The sequence below is a fragment of the Loxodonta africana genome, chromosome 12 (genome assembly GCF_030014295.1).
Source record: "Loxodonta africana isolate mLoxAfr1 chromosome 12, mLoxAfr1.hap2, whole genome shotgun sequence".
NCBI classification, from domain to species: Eukaryota; Metazoa; Chordata; class Mammalia; order Proboscidea; family Elephantidae; genus Loxodonta; species Loxodonta africana.
Window position 1 is genome coordinate 91,065,282 of NC_087353.1, and position 24,117 is coordinate 91,089,398.

The following is a 24,117-nucleotide window of genomic DNA, read 5'->3' on the forward strand; positions in this document are numbered from 1 at the left end:
AAGAAAGGCCTGGTGGACTGCTTTTGAAAATCTGCCAGTGAAAACCCTGTGGATCACAACGGTCTGACCTGAAACCGGTCATGGGGCTGGTGTAGGACAAGGCAATGTTTTGTTCCATTGTGCGTGGGGTCGCCAGGAGTGAGGACCGACTCAATGGCAGCTAACCACGACAAGAGGGCATAATTGCTGGGCACGAGGGAGTAGCCAGCAGAGAAAGTAGAAACCCTTTGTGCTGAAGGTCCTGGATCAGCTCATGCAGGATTATTTTCAGTAGAGCCTCCCCATAGCCCTCTTCCAAGGGTGGACAGCTCTGCCCACCTTCTTCTTCCAGTGACAGCTTTGGCTGGATGAGTGGAGTGCAAATAACTTCCTGCTGAAATGTCCTTCTGATAACCATATAAGCTTCAGGGCTCCCTTTCCAGAGTCACTGGAGAACTTAAGGAGATAAAAATGCAAGTCTTGTGGTACAGCCAACCCCTTGACGTTCTGAAATACAAACCTCAGAAGCCTCCTCAGTTAAACCAGCACTTTGGCCTCAAGTACCAATTACAAAGGCTTTGCCTCTGCCTCTGGACCCGGACAAGGTGTGCATGGTCTTTGGGAGGTGTCTCAGAGATCACAGCTGGGGGCTGAGAGGAGCTCAAAGTGCTGGATGGACCCTCCTCTTGGGTTCATCACCTGGAAAGCTCAGGCAACTCTGACCAGAACCATAGTTTGCTCTGCCTATGGGTTTGTTTTTTCTTCCCTTTTTTTTGATAAATTGTTGTTGAATGAGCCTCCTACCCTAACAACAAGTAACACTGCCTGAGAATTCTTCCCTGACTAGGGGTTCCTTTAGAAACATGTGTGCAGCTGCTGGTAAGTTCAGGCTGGAGACCGCTGCCATCTAGGCTGCAGACAGCATGGGCCAGGACGTGAGTTTCATCTGGGGTGACAGTTTGCTTGGCCAGGCAAACTCTGCGACACTCAAGTGTCCCCTCTCTTCAGTGGCAAAATACAAAGTGAGAGAACATTCTAGAAAGGGCACACAGACACAGGACTCTTCTCACCCTTAAGGACAAGAAAAGCAGGACATAAGCCAAACACGTAGGCACATATTTTTGGCTCTATGGAATCAGAGAAGGTGTCCACACAGAGAATTCATTCCTGGACTGGGGCGTAGGGCTCGTTTTATCCCAAAGTGCGGCTCATGGCCGAGGTCTCTGAGGTGACACGTTGACAGCTCTGAGGTTCCAGGCCCATGCTCACACCCACACTAACCAGTAGGAAGAGGGTGTACCCACCCACAAAGGGAAAGACACCTCCCAATACAGACCGTGGATCCCTCAACCATCACTCCCAGATTTCTTCCCTGTCCCCCATCTCATGACAGCTGCGCACTAAGACCTAGGATGCTCTCATCTGTGGTCACCAAGGGGTGTATGGTCCCTGCAGGTTCCAGGGTGTCACAAAGCCAAGTGCCACCCTGCCCTCACGGAGGGGGTGAGAGAGGAGAGCAGAAGGACTTGCTCGGCTAAAGTTGAGACCCACCAGCTTTTTTAAACTTCTTATCTAGAGATCATGGTAGATTCCCAAGCAGTTGAGAGGAATAACACAGAGAGATCCCAAGTACCCTTCACCCAGTTTCCCTTATGGTAACAGCTTGCGAAACCATAGTCAACATCACAACCAGGATATCACCATCAATACAGTCCACCGATCTTAAGCGTATCATCCCAGTTTTACTTGTACTTACGCCCACGCGTGCCTGTGTCTGCTACCAGTACCAACTGCCATGAAGTTGACTCTGACTCATGGCGGCCCTATGTGTTTCAGAGTAGAACTGTACTCCATAGGGTTTTCAGTGGCTGATTTCTTGGAAGTAGATTGCCAGGCCTTTCTTCCAAGTTGTCCTTGGGTAGATTCCAAACTCCAACCTTTTGGTTGCTCTTCAGGCATTCAACTGATAGGATGAGACCCACCGACATTGTGGAGGGTGATCTGCTTTACTTAAAGTCAACTGATATAATAACTTTATAATGAGGCAGTGGTGTTCAGTGGTAGAATTCTTACCTTCCATGCAGGAGACCTGGGTTCGATTCCCGGCCAATACACCTTATGTGCAGCCACCACCCATCTGTCAGTGGAAGCTTGAATGTTGTTATGATGCTGAACAGGTTTCAGCAAAGCTTCCAGACTAGGATGGACTGGGAAGAAAGGCCTGATGCTCTACTTCCAAAAATCAGCCAATGCAAACCCTACGGATCACAACAGTTTAATTCTCAAGCGATCATGGGGATGGTGCAGGACTGGGCAGCATTTTTGTTCCATTGTGCATGGGGATGCCATGAGTTGGAGGCCGAATGGATGGCAGCTAACAGCAACAACTACTTCGTAACAGCATCTGGATTAGTGTTGGACCAAACAACCGGGCACCGTAGCCTCACCAAGTGGACACATAAAATTCACCATCACAAATCGCTCGTGCACAAAGCAGCCTTTTAGGCATGCACTGTGGGCAGGACTCACCTCTGTGATGATGTAGAAGTCGTCCCCAGGCGCCCCCTGGACCACAATCTTTTCTCCATCTTCAAACTGCACGGGCTCTAGGGCGTCGGCCACTGTCAACCGCTCCCACTTCTCCAGGGACTCTAAGGTGGGCAGGACAAGGAGAACATCACCCAAGGTGAAAACTTTACCTGCAACAATCAGGGACAGAGCCAGGTGCTCCCACAGAAAACACCCAAAGACGAACTTTGCTAAGATGGAAGAACGAATAAAACATAAAGCTGCGAAGGTCGGAAAAGTCCACTTCCCAAACACATCTCTGTGCTGGGAGGGTCTGGATGCTTTTTAAACTAAGTTGGACCCACGATGCTCACAGCTCACACTTCATCCTCACTCCATCTTCAAGGCATTAAGACTGGGAGCTATTCTAACAATTCAAATTGGCTTAAATAATAAAAAAAAATAGGTACTGAAAATGGAGTCTAAGTTAACTTAGTATGAAAACACTTTTGTTACCTTGAAAAGAATACAGCTGCACATATTTTTGCAAACAAGGGAGTCACAGCCCAGTGCCCTGACTACTAAGGGGTTTAGAATAATTCAGAGTGGTTGAAGCAATTACCCGGTCCCGGAAAAAGCACCATGCACCAGCACGCTCTTCAAAGAACACGGAATGGCATCGATGGTACAATACTGAGACACGGTACACCTCCCATTATTTCAGGTCAGAATACTTAATTCCAGTGCCAAGTTTATCTTTAAAAGCTTGCAAATCCAATGTATCTTTCCCCATCCCTTTTCATGCCTTCCCTTCCCTGACCCTGGGGAAGGAAAAAAACAATAACGGATCCTTTTAGAAGAAAGTAATGGTTGCCTTGATTAACCCTGTCTTCTCTGGCCTACACTTATCAGATGCTGCTTATATAGGCCAGGTGCTAAAAATAAAAAGCAAGGCATCTGAGATCTAGGTTAGGAGGGGGCTTCTCTTCTGGGAAACTCCTGAACGTGTTACGACGCATTGCAAAGAACAATGCTTTTGGCCAACCCCAGGACTGGGAGAGTCTGTGGGTGTCGTGAAAGGGAGTACAGCAGCTCCTGTGATGCTGGTGTGGGTGTCGGGAAAGGGAGTACAGCAGCTCCTGTGATGCTGGTGTGAACAGCTTCTAAAAATAAGGTCTGTTCTAGACAGAAGCTGGTGGGTCACTAGGAGCCAGCGATGTTCCCAGGCAGGGCCGGCCACGGTGATTTGAATAACTTTTGAGTGAAATCGTGGTTTCTGCTGAAAGGAAATCCGTATGTAGCAGACAGATCTGTGAACTTGGGCTGTTTCTCGGGGTGTCCTTACAAGGACAGTAAGAGCTGCCTGATTTTAGAAGTCATGTTGTAGTTAGGACGCTTATTCCCACATATTTGATTAGCGGATTTTTTTTCTATTATGTTATTGTTAGTTGCAGGCGAGTTGGCTCTGACTCATGGTGACCCCATGTACAACAGAATGAAACATTCCCCGTTCCTGCATCATTCTCACAATAGCTGGCATGTTCAAGTCCATTGTTGCAGCTACTGCGCCCGTCCATCTCACTGAAGGTCTCCCTCGCCCTCACTGGCCCTCTACTTCACCGAACGTGATGTCTTCCTCCAGCGATTGATTCCTCCTGATGACGTGTCCAAAGCAAACAAGCTGGACAATGTTCTGCTGTGATCCATAGGGTTTTCATCAGCTGATTCTTGGAAGTGGATCGCCAAGCCTTTCTTCCTAGTCTGTCTTAGTCTGGAAGCTCCGCTGAAACCTGTCCACATGGGTGACCCTGCTGGTATTTGAAATACCAGAGCCATGGCTTCTGCATCACGGCAACACATAGGCCACCATAGTATGACAAACAAACTGATGGGTCATGGTCTATTATATGGGAAACCTGTTATTCTGCAAATCAAGGTTAACAACAGCTTTACTCCTCGATCACATACATCTTTGGTGAGAACTCTTAAAAGACGCTGTGAGGGGAAGGGCAATTATTTTGCCCCAACATTTTACATGTACCCTGAGGCAATCAATTCATGAAGCGCAAAAGTATTTGGGGGCATTTTTTGTTGAAATTCAGAATCCCTGCGACTACAGGGTACCGGAGCTAACAGTCTGCCCCGTGCAGGGAACAGAACCACCCCTGAAACCCGGGGCTGCAGGGAATCCCTCTTTTAATATCCGCTTTTCTGTTTAAAGGTGATTTCAATATTTCATCATAAATGCAGGTCAGTGTCCCAGAAAGCCCCTCCCAAGAGGCAGCTGCAGAGGCAGGATGGGGCGGAGAGGGAGTGGGAACGAACCAAGGGAGGATGGGGTGCACCTGCCTGGGAGGAGAGGCTGTGGAGATTAAGACCCGGAGATGGAATCCTGCACATTCCTACTGGGGGGTATTATCAATGTCGCCAGGGGCTGTGCCAAGCTCAGTGATGTCCCCAACACTCTCTCTGCAGTAATGAGAGTGGTTCTCATATATTTATGAGAAGAAAGTGGACCTCATGGGCATCGAATGGCACAATTACAATTTCCAAGTTCCAAGTGCAGGGGAAAAGATATCCCAGTCTCTCGCTGCAGCCTCTGCTGGGAAGGCAGGCAGCCTTGCCCACCTCGGCCCCTCTTTGTGGACTTTGTGCAGCTGATGTGGATGGGCACAGGGGTTAGAGGCCTGCTGTTCTTCCTCACACGGCCACAGAGAAGGCAGACACGCTCGGTGGCGACCACATTAATTGAAGGAAAACAAAAAGCAAAGACTCAAGGCCAAACAGATGTTTTCAGTGTCAGACAGGCCTGTAAAATTCCCAGACACTGTTAATGTTGCTAGTTGCCACAGAGTTGATTCCAAGTCATAGTGACCCCAGGTGTGCAGAGTAGAACTGCTCCATAGGGTTTTCAAGGCTGCGACCTTTTGGAAGCAGATCGCCAGGCCTGTCTTCTTAGGCACCTCTGGGTGGGTTCGAATCACTAACCTTGCAGTTAGTACTGGAGCATTTAACCATTTACACCACCCAGGGATTCCTCCTAAATCATTAAAGATAAGGGGAAAAAAACCTCCCAGCCAGCACCCTGCCTGTTCCGAGGTGAAGTGTGCGATGGTTGATCTCCTCACAAGCTGTCGCCTCCTGAGTGCCAAGGAAGGGTGCCACCTTTCACTGGGGGAGAAGCTGTTTTGTTGTTGTTGGCTGCTGTCAAGATGGCTCTGACTCATGGTGACCTTATGTACAGCAGAATGAAACGTTGCCCAGTCCTGCCCCGCTGTCATGACCGTTGGTATGGTCACGTCCACAGCTGTGGCCGTTGTGTCAATCCGTCTGGTGGAGGGTTTCCTTTTTTTCATTGACCCTCTACTTTACCAAACATGATGTCCTTCTCTAGTGGTTGATCTTTCCTGACGACATGCCCAAAGTAAGCAAGTCAAAGTCTCTCCAATCTCCATTCTCCATTCTAAGGAATGCTCCTATTTTATTTCTTCTAAGACTGATTTGTCTGTTCTTCTGGCAAACAAAAACCCACTGCCATCGAGTCGATTTTGACTCATAGTGACTCTATAGGACAGAGTAGAACTGTCCCATAGGATTTCCAGCAAGCAGCTGATGGGCTCGAACTGCCGACCTTTTGTTTAGCAGCCAAGCTCTTAACCACTGCACCACCAGGGCTCCATTCTTCTGGCAGTCCGTGGTATATTCAATATTCTTCTCCAACATCACAGTTCGAATGCATCAATTCTTCTTCTGTCTTCTTTTTTCATTGTCCAGCTTTCACGTGAATATGAGGTGACTGAAAAGACCATGGGTTGGGGCAGCTGTACCGTAGTCCTCAAAATGAAATCTTTGCTTTTCAGGATTTTTAAAAGAGAGATTTTGCAGCGGATTTGCCCAAGGGAATACATAGCTTGATTTCTTGACTGTTGCTTCCATGGACTTTGACTGTTGATTCAAACAGAACGAACTCCTCGACAACTTTGATTTCTTCATCATTTCTCGTGATGTTGTTTACCAGTCCAGTTGTAAGGATTTTCATTTTCTTCACATTCAGGTGTAATCCATAATGAAGCCCGCAGTGTTTAACTTTCATCAAGTACTTCAAGCTGTCTTCACTTTCAGCAAGCAAGGTTGTGTCAGCTGCATATGGCAGGTTGTTAATGAGCCTTCCTCCAATCCTGATGCCACGTTCTTCTTCACATAGTCCAGCTTCTCTGATTATTTGCTCAGCACACAGATCCTTCACAGTATGGTGAAAGGATACAACCCTGATACACACCTTTCCTGGTTTTAAACCATACATTATCTCCTTGCTCTGCTTGAACAACTGCCTCTTGGTCTATGTACAGGTTCCTCATGAGTAAAATTACATGTTCTGGAATTCCAATTCTTTGCAATGTTACCCGCGTTTGTTATGATTCACACAGTCAAATGCTTAGTCAATAAAACATAGGTAAACATCCTTCTGGTATTCTCTTTTGGCCAAGATCCATCTGACATCAGCAATGATATCCCTCATTCCACATCCTCTTCTGAATCTGGCTGGAACTTCGGGCAGTTCCCTGCTGATGTACGGTTGCTGTCGTTTTTTAATTATCTCCAGCAAATTTTTGCTAACGTGATATTAATGATATCGTTTGATAATCTCTGCATTCCATTTGATTGCTTTTCTTTGGAATAGGCACAAATATGTATCTCCTCCAGTCAGCTGGCCAGGAGCTGTCTTCCAAATTTTTTGACATAGATGAGCAAGCAAACATAGGTGCTGTTTTATGTTTTTGAGATCTGTCTGTATCGATACATGGAAATTTAGTTCATTCATTTGAACTGCTATATAAAATTCTATCATAAAAATATACATGGGTATTTATCCCTTCCTCTAGTAACAGATCTTTAGATCGTTTCCAATTTTTTGTTAGTATAAAAATTACTAAAATGAACATCCTTTTCCATGTCTTCCTATGTTCTTGTGAGAAATATTTTCAAAAGTGTAGATCTAGAAGCAGGTTTGCAGCATCAGCCATGTTTATTCTGTTCTTATGATTCCTGATTTATTTCCAAGTTTTGTAATAGTTCAATTTGGGTCCTCATTTGTTTCCTTAGCTCTTCCATTTCCATTTTAATTTCATTCTGCTGTTTTATCTTCTGGCCTTTGTTTTCTTGAATTTGTGTTTTTATTAAATTCTCTACCCAAAGCTTTCAAGGGGAACTTGTTTTCTGTTTCTTTGGGTATGTTTTCTTCCTGGCTGAGTTCTTTCCGTTTATCACTTGCTCTGAGTCTTTCTCTCTATTGTTCTTGCACATGTAGCTGGTTTGTATAGCTGCCATGCCATTTCTCTCCAGCTTGTTCAAGCTTGACAGGGGCCAATTTGTGGGGAAGTTTCCTTCTGGATTCCCTTGAGGCAACTACTTTGTCTTCCCTAATCTAATCTTTAGGTTGAAGGGCATCAGTGCATTCTTTCCATTTTGCTACAGCCTGAGGGTGTAGGGGGTGGTAGAGAGAGAGTTTAGCTGGAAACCAGGGTCTGTTCTAGTTCTGAGTTTAGGCAATTGTCCCATACTACGGTCCCCTCCACTGAGTGAGGAGGTCTGCCCTGTTTCCATGGGGAGATGACTTGGAGTTGGACAAACGTCCCAATCCCGGGGAGCGTCTCAGCTGCTGACACTCCTCATACCTCAATAAATTTTTGTTAGTTTTTGTTTTTCTTTTCCTTTTCACTCCATTAGGCTCTCAGAAAAGGAGAATATGCTTACTGCACCATCTCTGCCCAGAAGGCTGGCTTAGGTATTTTAATGCTGTGGACATGACTGTAAGAATTCCTGCTGAATGGTTATTTCAAATCATGCCCAGGGCCTTGACACTCAATTGTCAACACTCTCGACTAAGTCTGTCCAGAATTGTGCTGTCCAAAACAGTAGCCACTAGTCACACGTAGCTCTTCATGTTTAAATTAACTAAAATCAAGTGAAAATTCAGTTTCTTAGCCCAGCTAGCCACATTACAAGTGTTCAAGAACATGGACATAAAGCATTTCCATCCCTGCAGAAAGTTCCACTAGCCAAGGCTGCCTAGGAACAGTATCTACTTGTCATTTCAGTGAAAGTAACATGAAAACATTTGCAAAATTGTGTGGGACAGAACTTTGTTGACACTCCTGGGAATGAATGGAAAGGCAGCTACTGTGTTCACCAGACCCAAGGACTAGAAGACAACTGAAAGGGCAGGGATGGTTGCCAGGAGAAATCATGCTTGGGATAAAACCTAAACAGGTTCAGGGAAGCTCAAAATCGCTTGCCACATTCATTGGAAAGCAAAATTGACTTTTGGCTCAACGCTGACATAGAAGAAATGTAGGAGAGAAGGAAGGTGAGGGCAGGTGGACAGGCTGACTATGAAAGGAGATGGAGGCAAACACCCTAATGTGAGGATAATCGCAGTGCTAGAGAAGAGGACGCAAGGGCTCTTTGGTTTGGCCAACAAACAAGTGTGTGTGAGTGTGTGTTCATGTATGTGCCTGTGTGCTGTGTGTATGTATGCATGTGTGGTGAGTGTGTGTGTTTGTGTGTGGTATACACATATGGGGTGTGTATGGGTGTGTGTGTGGATGTATGTGTGCACGGGGTGTGTGTGAGCTGTGTGTCTGTGTGTGGCATGTTGTGTGCAAGTGTATGTAGATGTGATATGTGTGGTGTGTGTATGTGTGTGTACGTGCGCTGTGTGTGCATGTGTCACATGTGGGGTGTGTGTGTATGTGATGTGTGGATGTATGTGTCTGTATGTATGTGTGTGCGTGGTATGCATATGTGTGTGGTATGTGTGCCTATTGTGTGTGTGGTGTGTGTGTGAAGCATGTGTATATGTGCGTGGGTTTGTGTGTCTGTGTGTGTGGTGTTGTATGCATGTGTGGAGCGTGTATGTGCATCGGGTGTGTGTGTACGTGTCTGTGTGTGGCATGTGTACACGTATGGGGTATATGTACATATGTGTGCCTGTGGTGTGTATGGCGAGTGTGTGTGTGATGAATGCGTATGTGTATGGGATGTGTGGGGGTGTGTGTCTGTGTTCCGTTGTGTGCATGTGTTTGTGTTTATGTGTATATGTGTAGGGATGTGTGTCTGTGTGAGGTGTGTGTATATATGGGGTGTGTGCAGCTGTCTGTGTGTGGTATGTTGTGTGCATGTGTGTGTGGTGAGTACGTGTGTATGTATGTGTGTAGTGTGTATGGGCTGAGTGTGTGTGATGTATGTGGACATGTGTATGAGGTATGTGGGGGCGTCTATGTGTGGTAGCGTGTGCATGTGTGTCTGTGTGTGGTGTGTATAGTGTGTACGTGCATGTGTGTGGTGTTTGTGGCACGTGTGTGTACAGTGAGTGTGTGTATCTGTGTGTGTGAGATGGGGTGTGTGTGTGATGTGTGGTGTGTGTGGTGTGTGTGTATGTGCATGGGGCATGTGTATGTTTGTGTGGTGAGTGTGTGTGTGATGTATGTGTATATGTGTATGGGATATGTGTGGGGGTGTCTCTGTGTGGTGTTGTATCCATGTGTGTATACGTGTGGCATGTATCGTGTGTGTGTGTTTGGGGTGTGTGTGCAATACGTTATATGGATGTGTGGTGTGTGTGTGTGGCGTGGTGTGTGCATGTGGTGTGTGTATGCACAGTGAGTGTGTGCGTATGTGTATATGTGTGTGCTGTGTGTGTCCCCCAAGCTGTAGACTACCAAGAGCGCTCCCCTCACGAGCCAGGCAGAGGGTGGGGGCAGCTGGGGCTGGCTGGTGGGGACCGGGAAGAAGCCACGCAGACAGACAGACCCCACGCAGGTGGAGGAACCACTGACCGAGGATGGAGACCTTGCTGAGGAACTCGTCATACATCTTGCGCTTCCTGAGGGTGCTGCCCTGTTCAGGAGGAAGAAAAACACAGAGAAGAAGGCGGGTCTTCGCGTTGGTATCTTGTATGCATTTTCAGTGATTTTCCCAAATCTCCAAACACTCAAATGGAGATCGTTTAAACATTCCAAGTCCCAAAACCCCTCAAATGACGAACACGCCGTGTGAGCTACTGCTGCATTTTGTGCCCCCCACACCCCTTCCCTCTGTCTGGTGACTACCTCTTCCCCTTTGCCTCATGGAAACTTCTCTCTCAGGGGTCTCTGAAGGGGCTTCCTGGAAGGGGAGGGGGTGTTGGCAAGCAGGGACAAGGAAAGCTGGGAGCTGTCTGCTGCCAAGTTCACCTCCCCAATGTCCCATAGCCACCACCCCCCGCCACACACACACACACATTTGGAAAGAAATTGAGGCCAACATACAAAATCAAGTGTGTAATACAGAACAGAGTGTTCAACAGACACAGGTTAAGCACCTGGATCCAACTGTGCTGGATCCTCCTACATCATTCCCAGGTAAAACAGCCATAAATTACTTTTTTTTTTTCTTTCTCAACCCAAAGAGTGCTGAATAATACAATACCAATACAGGATCCTGTCAGCCTTTATGTAAATTAGAATAAGGCACACATCTCAGCAAGTTGATGGGGCCTCGAGTGAGTTGGAAAGAGGCACCTCCTCAAAGTGGAGCACTCAGCAACAGCCTGGGAAGGGGAAAGCAGTCTAGATTTCAGCTCCCCTCCCCCCTTTCTTCCTGCTGGCTGAGATATGGAGGTAATGGCTAGAGCTCCAGGAGCCATCTTGGGCCCTTGTGGATGGAAGGGAGACATGGAGCAGCAAAAAGATATGAAGGATTCTGGTTCCCTGGTGCATAGAACAAAGAACATACTCCCCCTGCACTGACTACTTCCAGAGTTCCTGAAGATGGAAGATAACCACCTGGTTAAAGCCACTGTTGTTTTGAGGATTTCTGTTACACCTAGTGTGGTAACCAGCCCCCCAGAACAGCCCCCAATGACCCCCACCTCCTGCTATTCCCATCCCGATACTGTCCCTTCCACATGGAATAGAGCTGACTCATGGCACCAAGAGGATGTCAAGGAAGTGACAGTCTGTAGCTTCCAAAACTAGACTATAAAAGACACTGTGTCTTTCTCCACGCCTTCTCAGATGGCTCAGCCAGGGGGGTCTTTGGAGGAAGCCTCCTGCCACCAGCCAGCACCACGTGAGTGAGCCTCACAGAAATGGACACTCAGCCCCTGAGAGATTGTCTGAGGATCGCAGTCCTGTGGCTGCAACCTCAGGAGAGGCCCTCAGCCAGGACTACCCAGCTACGTGGTTCATGCCTGACCGCAGAAGCTGTCTAATAAATGTCATCGTTGGGACCAGCCACTAAGCTTTGGGGGAACTTGTTAATCAGCAAAAGCTGACTCATATACCCAGCGGAACCTAATTCCAGCCAAGGGAATGAGGAACTCCGCGAAGGCTTGGAGGCAGGTTGGCAGAACAGTTGCCCTCCCTACTGCAGGGGTGAAGGAGAGCCATGAATCCCGCCCAGGCAATAAGCATGACAGCATGGAGGGCCCCATGGCTCCTCCTTGGCCTCTGCCCTCATGAAGGTCGAGCACTGTCCCAGGTCTGTGAGCAAAACCAGATGTCAGGCACTAAGAGCCCCTGGAGGACTGTGGGTTTCCTGAGCGACGGGTGCAGGAGATGTCAGGAAAAGAGAGACGAATGAGTCACGAGAAGCAAGATTCCTTACATACAGGCCTTTGCCACTGAGTTGGCTCCAACTCACAGCAACCCCACGCGCGTCAGTGTAGAACTGTGCTCCGTAGGGTTTTCAAAGCTGTGACTTTTCGGAAGCAGATCACCCGGCCTTTCTTCTGAGGTGCCTCTGGGTGGACTCAAACCTCCAACTCTTGGTTAACAGCCAAGTGCACTCACTTTGTACACCACCCAGGGACTCCCTACACACATGAAAGAACCAGTTGATGCTGACGCTGCTGGGATCCACCTGGACATTTCCTCTCTTGAGGGAAGCTGTTCAAAGCGTCTCCCCCTTCACTCCAATCAATAGCATTGCCAGAGAGGGGAGAAACCAGACCAGCACCCCGGGCAGCTGGCCCTGCACTTGGTGCATGTGGATGCCATCCCTGTCCCCACAATGACCCCAAAAAGCAGGTGTCGAGAAAATGGAGAAGGGAGAGCTTCTGGGGAGCTTGTCTGGCGTTCTCCCCTCGGAGGGGTAAAGTGGGATCTGAATCAGGTCTGTCTGGGTCAACCGGCCCAAGCCCCAATCCACCCACCACTCAGCTAGCGCTTGGCTCCACCTCTTGACGTCACCCACAGTCAGATACTTCAATCAGATCTTCCTAGCTCTAAACTCCGGAAGCTGACACATCTGGTCAGAGCCTGCTGTGTCTTCTCTAAAAAGGGTCCCTTTCGGCATGTCTGAGGACAGTGATGGTTCAAAGGAAGAATGCTCGCCTCCCTGTGGGAGACCTGGATTCGAGATTCCTGGCCAATGCACCTCATGCACAGTCACCGCCCGTCCGCCCTTGGAGGCTTGTGTGTTGCTGTGATGCTGAACAGGTTTCAGCAGAGCTTCCAGACTAAGATGGACTAAGAAGAAAGGCCTGGCAATCTACTTCCAAAAATCAGCCAGTGAAAACCCTATGGATCAGAACAGTCCAATCCCCAACTGATCATGGGAATGGTGGAGGACCAGGCAGCGTTTTGTTCTGTTGTGCACGGGGTCACCATGAGTTGGCACTGACTTGGTGGCAGCTAACGATGACAAGGTGGCTTTATCGTGTGGAGCAATGAGGGGCCACAACAGGAGACCCTCCTGCAGTGTAGGGGGGTGGGAGGACCCCCAAGTGGGAGGGAAGCAGCCCATGGAAACAGCACATATAGCTGGGGAGCTGTGTGCAGGCACAGACCCACTGCCCTTCCTGCCCGCTCAGTGCTGGAATGGAGGAGACAGACTGTTTCCTGAGGTGGGAGACCCTTGCTTGGGGACGGGAAGGAGATAAAGGAAGGAAGAGAGAGAGATCTTCTGGGAAAGGAGAAAGGGCTCGAGGAGGAAGGGCTGGGCAAAAAGCGAGTGGCGCCACATGCCTGTCCCCAGAAAACTATGACAAAAATGTGCATGGTGATGGAGAGGGGGAAGGAATGGCTCTGAAGTCCCGGAAGCAGCGGCGGCTGCCACGGGGCCAAAGCAAGGGTTTTTCCACAGTTGTTTGTTCTGGAATTCCGAGTGGCGGGGCTGACCTTTCCCACGCATCATACCCGCCCGGGCACATGCTGTTTCCGGTACCATATCCCTCTCGGCTCATCTCCCAAGAGCTGGTCATCGTGTGACCACTGAAGTCCAGGACACAGGCTCCTGGAGCAGAGCTGAGTCCTCATCCCCATAAGGGATGGCTGAGCCCAGCCAGGATGCCATTCACCCCCACACCCCATGCTGAAGTGAAGGCCATGAGGACGCCTCTGCACGCTTCTCATCCCGGGACCTCATACACAGAGGAGACCCAATTTGGCTGAATGCCTGAAGACGGAAAAGGACATCCCACGTGTAGTCAACATGTGTGGGCTCAGGGCAAGTCTGCCACCACTTTCTGAGCCTCAGGAAAATGGAGATAATAAGAACACCTTCCTCACTGGGGCTTTCCGTTGTGAGGACTGAGTCTCAACGAGAGCTAGTTATGCTGCTGCTGCTTTTGGTGAAGGTGGTGGTGATGATGATGATGATGATAGGGGCGGTGATGATGGTGGTGATGGAGGTGGTGATGATAGTGGTGGTGGTATTGATGGTGGGGTGGTGGTGGTGGTGACGATGATGGTGAATGGCTGTGGTGATGGCGGTGATGGAGGTGGAGATGGGGATAGAGGTGGTGATGGGGATGATGATGATGGTGGTGGTGGTGTTGGTGCTGGTGGTGATGACGGAGGTGGTGATGGTGACGATGATGGTAATGATGGTGGTGATGATAGTGGTGATGGTGGTGATGACGGAGGTGGTGATGGTGGTGATGGAGATAATGGTAGTGGTGATGGTGATCATGGAGGTGGTGATGAGAGGGTGGTGATAATTATGATGATGGTGGTGATTGTGGTGGTAATGGTGGTGATGGTAGTGGTGATAATCATGTTGATGGAGATGGAGGTGGTAACGGTGATGATGGTGATGATGATGGTAATGGTGGTGGTGATGATAGTGGTGATGGTGGCGATGACGGAGGTGGTGATAATTATGGTGATGGTGGTGATTGTGGTGGTAATAATGGTGGTGATAATTATGGTGCCGGTGGTGATGGTAGCGGTGATAATCACGGTGATGGAGATGGAGGCGGTAACGGCGATGATGGTGATGATGACGGTAATGGTGGTGGTCCTTACTGAGTACAACAGAAGAGGCCTGAATGGGGAGAGTCAGCACACTCTTAGGTCAGTCTTGCCCCTCTGGGCCTCAGTTCCCCCATCAGAAGAGTGACAGAGTTGGGAACCACATTCTCCATGTCTCTAACCTTGGAGAGAAGAGCAGCGGACTCCACTGAGCACCTGCTGTGTGTTAAGCCCTGTGCCAGTTGTCACTGTACTTCCCGTCACACTGGGAGGCCCCAAGAGTCTACACCATTTGCCCAAGGCTAGAGTCCCTGGGTGGTGCAAATGGTGAACACACTTGGCTGCTAACCAGAAGGTTGGCGGTTCAAGTCCACCCAGAGGCACCTTGGAAGAAAGCCCTGGAGATCTACTTCTGAAAAATCAGCCACTGAAAACCCTGTGGAGCACAGTGGGGTCATCGAGAGTCAAAGTTGACTGTGTGACAACTGTCCTTTTTATTTTTTGGTTTGCCCAGCTGGTGCGGAGTGGAGCTGGGGTCAGAGCCCATGTCCTTCAGGCACCAAGTCCATGCTTTCTCCACCACACCACCCTGAAGCTCGGGGACTGTGAAATGCATAGGATCCCTTTGAGGCAGGCCGAGGGGGCTGAGTGCCATGCACAGAGAGCTGGGAAGTTCCGGGGCCCAGCTACCCTAGACCCTGTCTTCTTAGACTCCTGGCAGCCAGAGGCAGAGCCTGCTCAGGGCATCGATTAGAACCCTCTGAGTGATAGAGTTCCCATGCCCCCAGACCCGGAATGCGGGTACCACAGCCCAGTTAGAAAACAATGAACTGACTAGGGGCACTGGAAATGGGGCTTGACTCACCCCCAAAACACATATCCCTAAAGCTTTACAGGACTGTGTCTATTACCAAAGCTCGCGTGGGGAGAGCTGAGGGTTAAAGACGCGAACTTAAAAGCATTTCTGGGTTGCTGTGGCTCTGCCACTGGTCAGCCACGGCTGGCCCTGTGTGGCCGCTTTGATCCCTGCTGGTGGCACCGGCCAGCACTTTGATGTGACGATCCCACTGGTGCCGAATCCCAGGAACCACAGAGACGGCGGTGGGAAGAAGTGGCCTTCTAGGGGTGCCGCCAAGAAACAGGCACTCAGAGTCAAGCAGCCAGGTCTCTGGAGGGAAAACGCCCCTTCTGTAGCAAGTCAGCACAGAAGCAGGAAGTACAGGGAGGAGGAAGTGGGGGAAGGCTGTGAGCCTGGTGGCTGGGATAGTGGGTGGAGGGCAGGGCTTAGAGGTGGCTGGGATAGTGGGTGGAGGGCAGGGCTTAGAGAGCAGGGCGGCCCCCAGCCCCAGCCCCACAATAGAGATGTGGGAGGAGCAAACCAAAGCCAAGTACACACAGGTTTCCCAAAGCTTAGAGGCACTTGGGACTAGTAATCAATGGTCCACATTCAATTTAGGGGCGCATGCTGAGGCACACGGGACCTGGGAGCCAGGAGGCCTGGATTCCCAGACTGCCTAGCCTGTGACCAGTGTAGAAGGCTGCAGAGTCATTTGGAGCACGAACTTTTTGTCTGACAGCCCTGTGTTCAAATCCCACTCCACCACTCATGGTGTACGTGGCCCTGTGCTAGCACTTTGCCTCTCTGAGCCTCAGTTTCCTTATCTGGACAATGGGAATCTCTTAATACCTGCCCTGAGGGATCCCATAAAGGCTGTGTGAGCCAACACTGGTTAAGTGCCCGGCACAGGATGCATGGCTGCTCTTATGGTGATGGGACCCCAGCCCTCCCCAGGCCCCAGGCCTCAGCCTCCCCACCAGTTCTCTGTGGCTCAGGGACAGACCAGCATCTTACAGGCTGCAAGTCCCAGTTCTAGAATTATAGAGGTATCCCATCTCCCATACAGAACCCGGAGACCCCTCCAGGCCCCTCCTTCCAGCACAGAACCCAGCGGCGCTGGAGATGCCAGCCCAGGGCATCAGGGAGACACCGTCAGCGCGGCCTGAGCTCATCTCCCCGAGACCACGCAGAAGTGCATCTGCACCCACCGCCGCCAGACTCAACAGACCAGTTTTCACGACGACAACAAGGGGCTATTTGAATGCAGTGTCCAGGCCCCTGGTGGCAGAAAGTGGCTGCTGGTCATTGCTGCAGCCATTCTGAAGGCCTCAGGTCTGGCCGGGGAGACTGCACAGCGGCTCGCCACTGTAAAGGGAATCTCTCCTGAAGAATAATTTACAATCCACAGTGACCTCCGCAATGATGCCTGGGGTGGATGCAAGTGTGAGCTGCCCCAGGAGCCTGAGACTTGAAAGCTGGTGTGGCGGGCCAGTCATCTGTTGCTGCAGAGTGGGGCTGGAGTGGCTGGGGAGATCCTCAGAAGGGGACGTGGCTCTGAGGCTGGAAGTGCTGCCCTCCTCTGCAGCCGAGACATGGGTGAGTCGGGCCTGCAAATTCGGTATCTGTCCTCGCACCACAGAGCGGTTGCTGGGGACCCTGCTTTGGGAGCTTTGTGGCCTGTCTGCAGTGCCTCCTGGGGTGGCTCTGTGCCACGTGAAGCAGGTGCAAGAACTCCTGTTTCACAGGTACAGGTGTGGGCTTGCCCAAGGCCACAGGGGAGACCTGGTCCCAGCCTCAGCTCGGCCTGCCTCCCCGGGCACCAGTACGAGCCTCAGTTTCCACATCTCTGTAATGGACTGGCAGGCCTCCAGCCTAGGCCACACATACCCTCCTCCTTGCTGTCCTCAGAGCTTCTGCTGCTCTTCTCTCCCCTCTCCAGCCACTCCCCCATAAGATGCTCCTCACCCACTCCTAAAAGGAGAGTGGAGAGGGTCCCCATACCAGGACCAAGGGTAAAGGAGGCCTGACACTCTGTCCAGGGGCCAGCAGCAGGGTGACCCCAGGGACAGGGGCTGTGGCTCCCAGTGGGAATGCTCATGGCTGTGGGTCCGAGGTTATAACTGCTGACTCAGGCATGGTCCCAAGGAAAAGGTGAAGGGAAGGGAGTTATACACTGGGGTTCCGCTAAGATTCAAGATGAACAAAGGGCCCTGAAGTTTAAAAGGAAGAAAAAAAAAAAAAGAATTTGGAGACCATGGGCCCAGTGCTAGGCCATGGCCTGTGAAGCTGGAGATGAGGTAGAGGCCCGTCCTGCCAAGGGGCTGTCCGTGGCCAGATCTTGCTGAACTCCCTTCTTCCTCTAGAACATGTACAAAGAAGGGAGGGAAGAGACTGGCCACTCTAGGGAACATTCTGGATCAGACACTCTGGAATTGCAGAGTCCTGAGCTAAGGTTTCAAGAAGCAGCCCTCTTCCTGGAGAACCCAGGGTTTTGCCCGACTCTTGTGTCCCCCACAGCGTGCACATGTATCATGTGACAGGTGTGTCCAAGTGCCCCCAGATCAAGGACTGATGGAACCATGACACTATCCCACAAGGCATTGTCACACCCTCTCCCAAGACACACAGAGTCCTGTGGCCTGTCCAACACAGCCATGGCTATTCTTAGTATACAGGGTTCCAAAATTAAAACAGAGGAAGTGTTGGCTGCCTCAGTGGTTTGGGAGCTTCACTGAATAGAAGGTTCCAGCCACAAAAGTCCCATAGCCAAGAAAGGCACGGAGCTGGAGACGGCAGAGGAATGGCAGCTTATGCAACATCTGGGCCAGGTGCACCAAGAGAAGAGGAAGTGGTGTATCCTCTTCCCACTCCCAAAACTGAGTACGGATGTCTCGAGCACCCTCCCACGGGGCAGGTTACCCAGCAAGGAAAGGAGACAAAGAGAAAGAACATGCATTCCCTAGAAGTCATTTTCCGAGAGGCTGGGCTGCTGGTCTATTTCATTCCCTGGTCTGTTCACAGCACTCGAAGAGCCTCTGGCATGTGGTGGGCACTCATTAATGTCTATTAGGCGCATGGTGGCTGCCCAGTCAACGTGTGTCAGGTGCCCGGTAGGTGCTCAATCAATGTGTGTTAGGTGCATGGTTGGTGCCCAGTCAATGTCTCTTAGGCACATGGTGGACACTCCATGTGTACGTGTTATGGGCACTAAGTCAATGTGTGTTAAGTGCATGGTGGGTGCCCAATCAATGTCTATTAGGCGCCTGGTGGGTGCTCAATCAACATGTGTTACGCAAGTGGTGGGAGCCCAGTCAATGCATGTTAAGTGCTTGGTGGGTGCCCAGTCAATGTCTGTTAGGTGCATGGTGGGCACTCAGTCAATGTCTGTTAGGTGCCTCATGGTGGACCTTCAATGTCTGTTGGGTGCATCACGGTGGGCATCAGTCAACATGTGTTATGTGTCTTGTCGGCCCTCTGCCAATTTCTGTTAGGTGCATCATGGTGGGCATCCAGTGAATGTCTGTTAGGCACATGGTGGTGGGCATCCAGTCAATGTTCGGTAGGTGTGTGGTGGGCATCCAGTCAATGTTTGTAATGAGCACTCAATCAATATCTGTTAAGTGCATGAACAAGGAGTTCATCAAGCATGAAGTCTAACGAAAGAATTGTTCAGAAGATTGTATTGATCCTACCTGGAGTTATGAAAGAGCTGGTCATTTCAGCAGTACCAGGGCAGACCTGCTGTCCAGCGGAAACCTTCCCCCTTCTGCCCTCCACCCATCAAACCCTTGGTTCTCACTTGGGTACAAAACTGCAAGAGGGGCAACTCCTGGGTCAGATGCATCCTCCACACCCTTGCCATGACCGAGCTTACCAGACCCTCTCCCAAATCACCCTATAGGGATTTTCCACCTTCCTCTAGCATCTCCCCGGACCTCAGCTCTATCCCTGTGGCGGCTCCAGCTGGTCCTGGGCATGAAGCTGAGGGCAGGCGCTATGACAGGGATGGTCTCTAGTTAGGGGGGATTCAGGAGCAGCCATGGATTCCCCAGCAACGAGCTCACCTTGGTCACCTCCTGTCTCTGCTGAGACACGCCCCCAGACCAAAGGCCCTGCAGATGCAAGCTCTGAGCACAGCCATACCCGGAGCACGCTGAGGGATGCGCCAGCAGAATCCCAGAGGCCACGCTGTCCAGGTTCTCCTGGACCACCTCCAGCCAGCTCAGTAACTAATTCTGAGAGTCCCCAGTCCACTGGTCACCATGGGGACAAACATAGATGGTCAAGGAGCATGAGATCCCGAAGAATGGGGGACTTGGCGCCTAGCGGCCTCTGCCCAACAGTTGGAAACAAGCCCTGCAGTCAAAATGGAATCCTCCCAGACCAGCATGCTCACGCCTGGAGCCTTCCGGGCTCCATCCATCTATCTCCCAGAGTGATCCATCTTGCGGAATGCTCTCCACCCTCACCGATGGCCCCTGAACTGGCCAAGAAACAACTGGGTTCAAGTCAGCTCAGTCCCTCCTCTGCTTAAGCTCCTGCTGTGGCTCTCGACTGCACTCAGGGTCAGAATGAAGGCTGCTGTAGAGGCTACAAGGCCCCCGAGATGTGGCCCCCCTCCCTCTCTGGAGTGGCCCCCACCATTCTCCCATCCACGAGTGTCCCATGAACACGCCCAGTGAGCTCCTACCCCAGGACCTTTGCACTTGCTGTTTTCTCTGCCCAATGCTCTCCTCCTAGATAGCCTTTTGGATTGCAGGGCAAGGCCACTGCTCAAACATCACCTGATCAAAGGGAGACTCTCTTGGATGCCTTTTTATAAAAGAGCAGCCCCCTCTCATCTCTTGATCCACCTTCACTCCCTCCCCTGCTCTATTTTCACCCACAGAAACCATCACCAGATGAGGTATGTGTTTGTTCATGGTCTGTTTCCTCCACAAGAAGGTCAGCTTCACAAGGGCAGGGACTGTGTCTGTCATGCACTGCTGTACTCCAGTGCTGAGGACGGTGCCTGGCGAGCAGGATGTGTGTGAAGTGAATGCTGAATAGGTGCAGGAAGAACCTGCCTCCTGAAAGGGACAGGAGCTGGATGAATGGACACGGGAAATCCAGGGTGGAAAGGAGGAGTGTGCTGACATACTATAGGGATAGCAACTAAGGTCACATAACAATGTGTATATAAATTTTTGCGTGAGAAACTAACTTGAGCTGTAAACTTTCACTTAAAGCACAATTAAAAAAAAAAAGTTAAGTGAAAAAAAAAAAAGAGCCTGCCTCCTCTGCCCAGAAGGGTCTTCTTGGTTCACAAGCTCATCTCCAGAAGCTCCTGTGAACACCTGCCCAGGTGGCCAAATAAGCTCCATTGCCCTCGAGAGGCCCCATGGTGGGCCAGTACAATGCACACATGTGTGAGCACACACACTCACACTCTATCAGTTGGCTCCATAGAAGAGAAAACCTAAAACGACAGCGGCTTAAAAACATAAGGGCCTACCCCGTATTAATGGAAGTCTGGAGGCTAACTGTGCAGCAGACAGAGTGGCCCCACAGCATCATCAGGGACCCAGGCTCCTTCATCTCTTTGCTCCACCATTTTGGTGAATGGGTTTCAGCCTCAAAGTCACCTTAAGGCCCAAGGGGGCAGCTGGAGCACCAGCTATCATGACCACATTCCAGACAGTTGAAAGGGGACGGGGAGGAAAGCAAAGAGGGCCTTCTCAGTTGTCTGCCAGACTTTTAAGAATCTTGCCAGCGTCCCTCCCAACAGTTTGCACCTACTTCACCAACCATATCTGTCAGAGAGCAGAAATGGCTTTTTGTCCCGGTACATCTCTGCCTTGAATAAAACCAGGGTTTTAATGCTTGGCCATGGGTGGGTGTTCAGCTTGGTCACCTGCTCTCCCAGCCCCAGAGAAGCCCCCGAGCCCACAGCACCACTCACCATGAGGATGCGACGGTAGCTGTCACGGTCAATGCCCCAGAGCTTGAGGTCTGTCTTGGCCTTCACTGTGGCTGCCCTGGGGGTGCCATAGATGAGTGCAAGCTCCCCAAAGCTGCCACCCTCGCTGATGCTGGTCACCCACTCACCATTCACATACACCTGCAGGGACACAAAAAGAGGACACAGTGGGGCACATGTGGGAGTCCAGTGGGCTGCACCCTGCATTGGGGCTGTCCTTGTTTGCACCAGGAGGGGCCTCTAAAGGGAGGGCACAGAGCCCACTGCAGCTACCCGGTCTGGGCAGACTCCACACCCCTGCCCAAGTGTGGATGGGTGACACCAGACTAGCATCAACCCCGGACCTCCGAAGCCACAGCTGATGGCCACCCTGTGGCTTTTGAGTCCTGGCGTCAGACCCCAAAGGCAGGAGGCCCTCAGGTGTTAATGCTGGTGAGCCTACCCTGGGCTGAAGCTGAAGCAGGCACCCCCTGCGGCCCCTAGTCTCCAGCAAAGCATATTCAGCTGCCTCCAAGGAGAGGCTTTCTACACAACTCCTCATCAGCTTCAGGCTCGGCGTCTCTGGGCCTTGGTTTCCCCAACTGCACACAAAAGAGTTAAACCTAGTGTCTCCCACGGACCATCCCACTCTGATGCTCTGCTGTTGTTAGTTGCTATCGAGTTGCCCCAACTCATGGCGGCCCCATGCACAATGGAATGAAATACTGCTTGGTCCTTCACCACCTCCAAGATCTGTTATAGATAGGGCTGCTATGACCCATAGGGTTTTCACTGGCTGATTTTCCAAAGTAGATCACTAGGCCTTTCTTAGTCTGGGAACTCTGCTGAAACCTGTTCAGCATCATAGCAACACACAAGCATCCGCTGAAAGACGGGCGTGGCTGTGGAGGACACCTCTCCCTCTTGTCTTTTCATTCATAAATTCCCCTGCCCTTCCCTGCCACACAATGCTTCCTCCTCCCAGGAAGTCCACCTTCCCACCCACCTCTATCAGCCAACTTCACTCCCAACCCCAGAAGGAGCCATGTCGACCATGTCCTACTTGGAAAACACACTCCCAGGGGCCTGCCTTTTCTCTTTATGGGTAGCACCCAAGCTCCCTGGGCCTGGAGTGTGAATGGGGGCCCTATGGCTGGAAGGGGCCGGGACAAGATTCCCTTTCACCGGCGTGGGCTACAGCACAGTGTCCTACTATGCATTGACTGTGCACACCCTGCATCCTGCAAGAATAGTACAGATTGTGTATTATGTAGTGATTATGCAGATCCAGTTACTATAAATTGACACAATACCTACTCTTCATGCCTGCAGCGTGTCAATGAGCTTGAAGAATAGTTCCCATTGGCAAAATGGGTGCACATCGGGAAAGAATGGATTGTGATGAATCATGGAAGCAATTATTATTGAAATCAATGACTCATTATCTTGATAATAACGGATGCACAGAATTGCCTCTTTGAAAGAAAATGCCACGCAGGTGATAACTCCACAATTAAGTGCAGGCAAGGGGGAGGGTGGGGGAACTGGTCAACTGTAAAGTTTCAAGCAAAAGAAAGATGATGATTGTCTAAGGACAAAGACCTACCTGGAGGAGTCTGCATGTCTATTCTTGAAAGTCTTCCATCTACCTAGTGAGACTGAAGAGTTCCACCTCCCAAGCTGAACAGGGAGCCTCACAGCCTCAGCTGCCAAATGGCACTCAACACATTCTTAAAGGGGACTTGGAGCAGCGAGGCTCAGGTGGGAGAAGAAACACCAGCTTCCACTAAACAAGCTACTAAAGCAACCAGAAAACAATTACCCTCCAACCAAGGGAGTGCGCCACCTGGTGAGTGCACTGATGGAGGAATGACAGCGATCACAGAATTTTGGGGATGTATTTTTTTTTTTTAAAGGAACTCAGAAAACGTTCTCTGGCACCTCTGCCTCTTGCGGAGGTGGTGGTGCTGACTTATCAACAGTCACACAGTTACCTGGTGCAAAGGTAATGTTGGCACCCCATTTCCTGTCTTGCAGCTACTCCTCCTCCCATGATGCTTACATTAAAAAACAAAAACAAAAACACTTTTTATTGAGCTATAACTTACAAACATTACAGTGCACGAATCTTAAGTGTACTGCTCAATGGAGTATACACTCCCACCAAGATACTGAACATTTCTCTCCCCCTAAAAACTCCTCATGTCCCCTCCCAGGTGACGCCACCCCAAAGGTACCACTGCTCTTGCTATTTTGTGCTGGGCTCCTTCCCCTCAACATCATGTCTGTGAGATTTATCTGTGGTTGATTTCACGCATTTTCATGGCTACAAAGTGTTAATCCTTCTGAGGTTGACTGGCATTTGCCATGGTTTCTAGTTCTAGGCTGTAACATGTAATGCCGCTATGAACATTCTTGTGTACGACTTCGGTGGCTGTTATGGATTGAATGATGTCTCCCAAAAAGATACACTGAAGCCCTAATCCTGGTACATGTGAATGTGACCTTGTTTGGAATTAAGATCTTTGAAAGTCTTATCAGTTAAGTTAAACAAGGTCATACCAGAATAGAGTGAGTCCTAATCCCTTCAGAGTGGTGTCTTATAAAATGGGAGAACA

General features: G+C 50.3%; 1 protein-coding gene across 2 annotated transcripts in view; it reads right to left on the minus strand.

The window, feature by feature from the left end:
- PRKAR1B (protein kinase cAMP-dependent type I regulatory subunit beta) overlaps positions 1-24,117 on the minus strand; it is a 146,679-nt gene that overhangs the window by 21,087 nt on the left and 101,475 nt on the right. For both annotated transcript variants that reach the window (XM_064295934.1, XM_023555892.2), the window contains 3 exons: positions 21,503-21,661; positions 10,326-10,386; positions 2,509-2,630 (listed from right to left, as the gene is read on the minus strand). In XM_064295934.1, the coding sequence (XP_064152004.1) occupies positions 2,509-2,630; positions 10,326-10,386; positions 21,503-21,661 (342 nt within the window). The remainder of the gene's footprint in view (positions 1-2,508; positions 2,631-10,325; positions 10,387-21,502; positions 21,662-24,117) is intronic.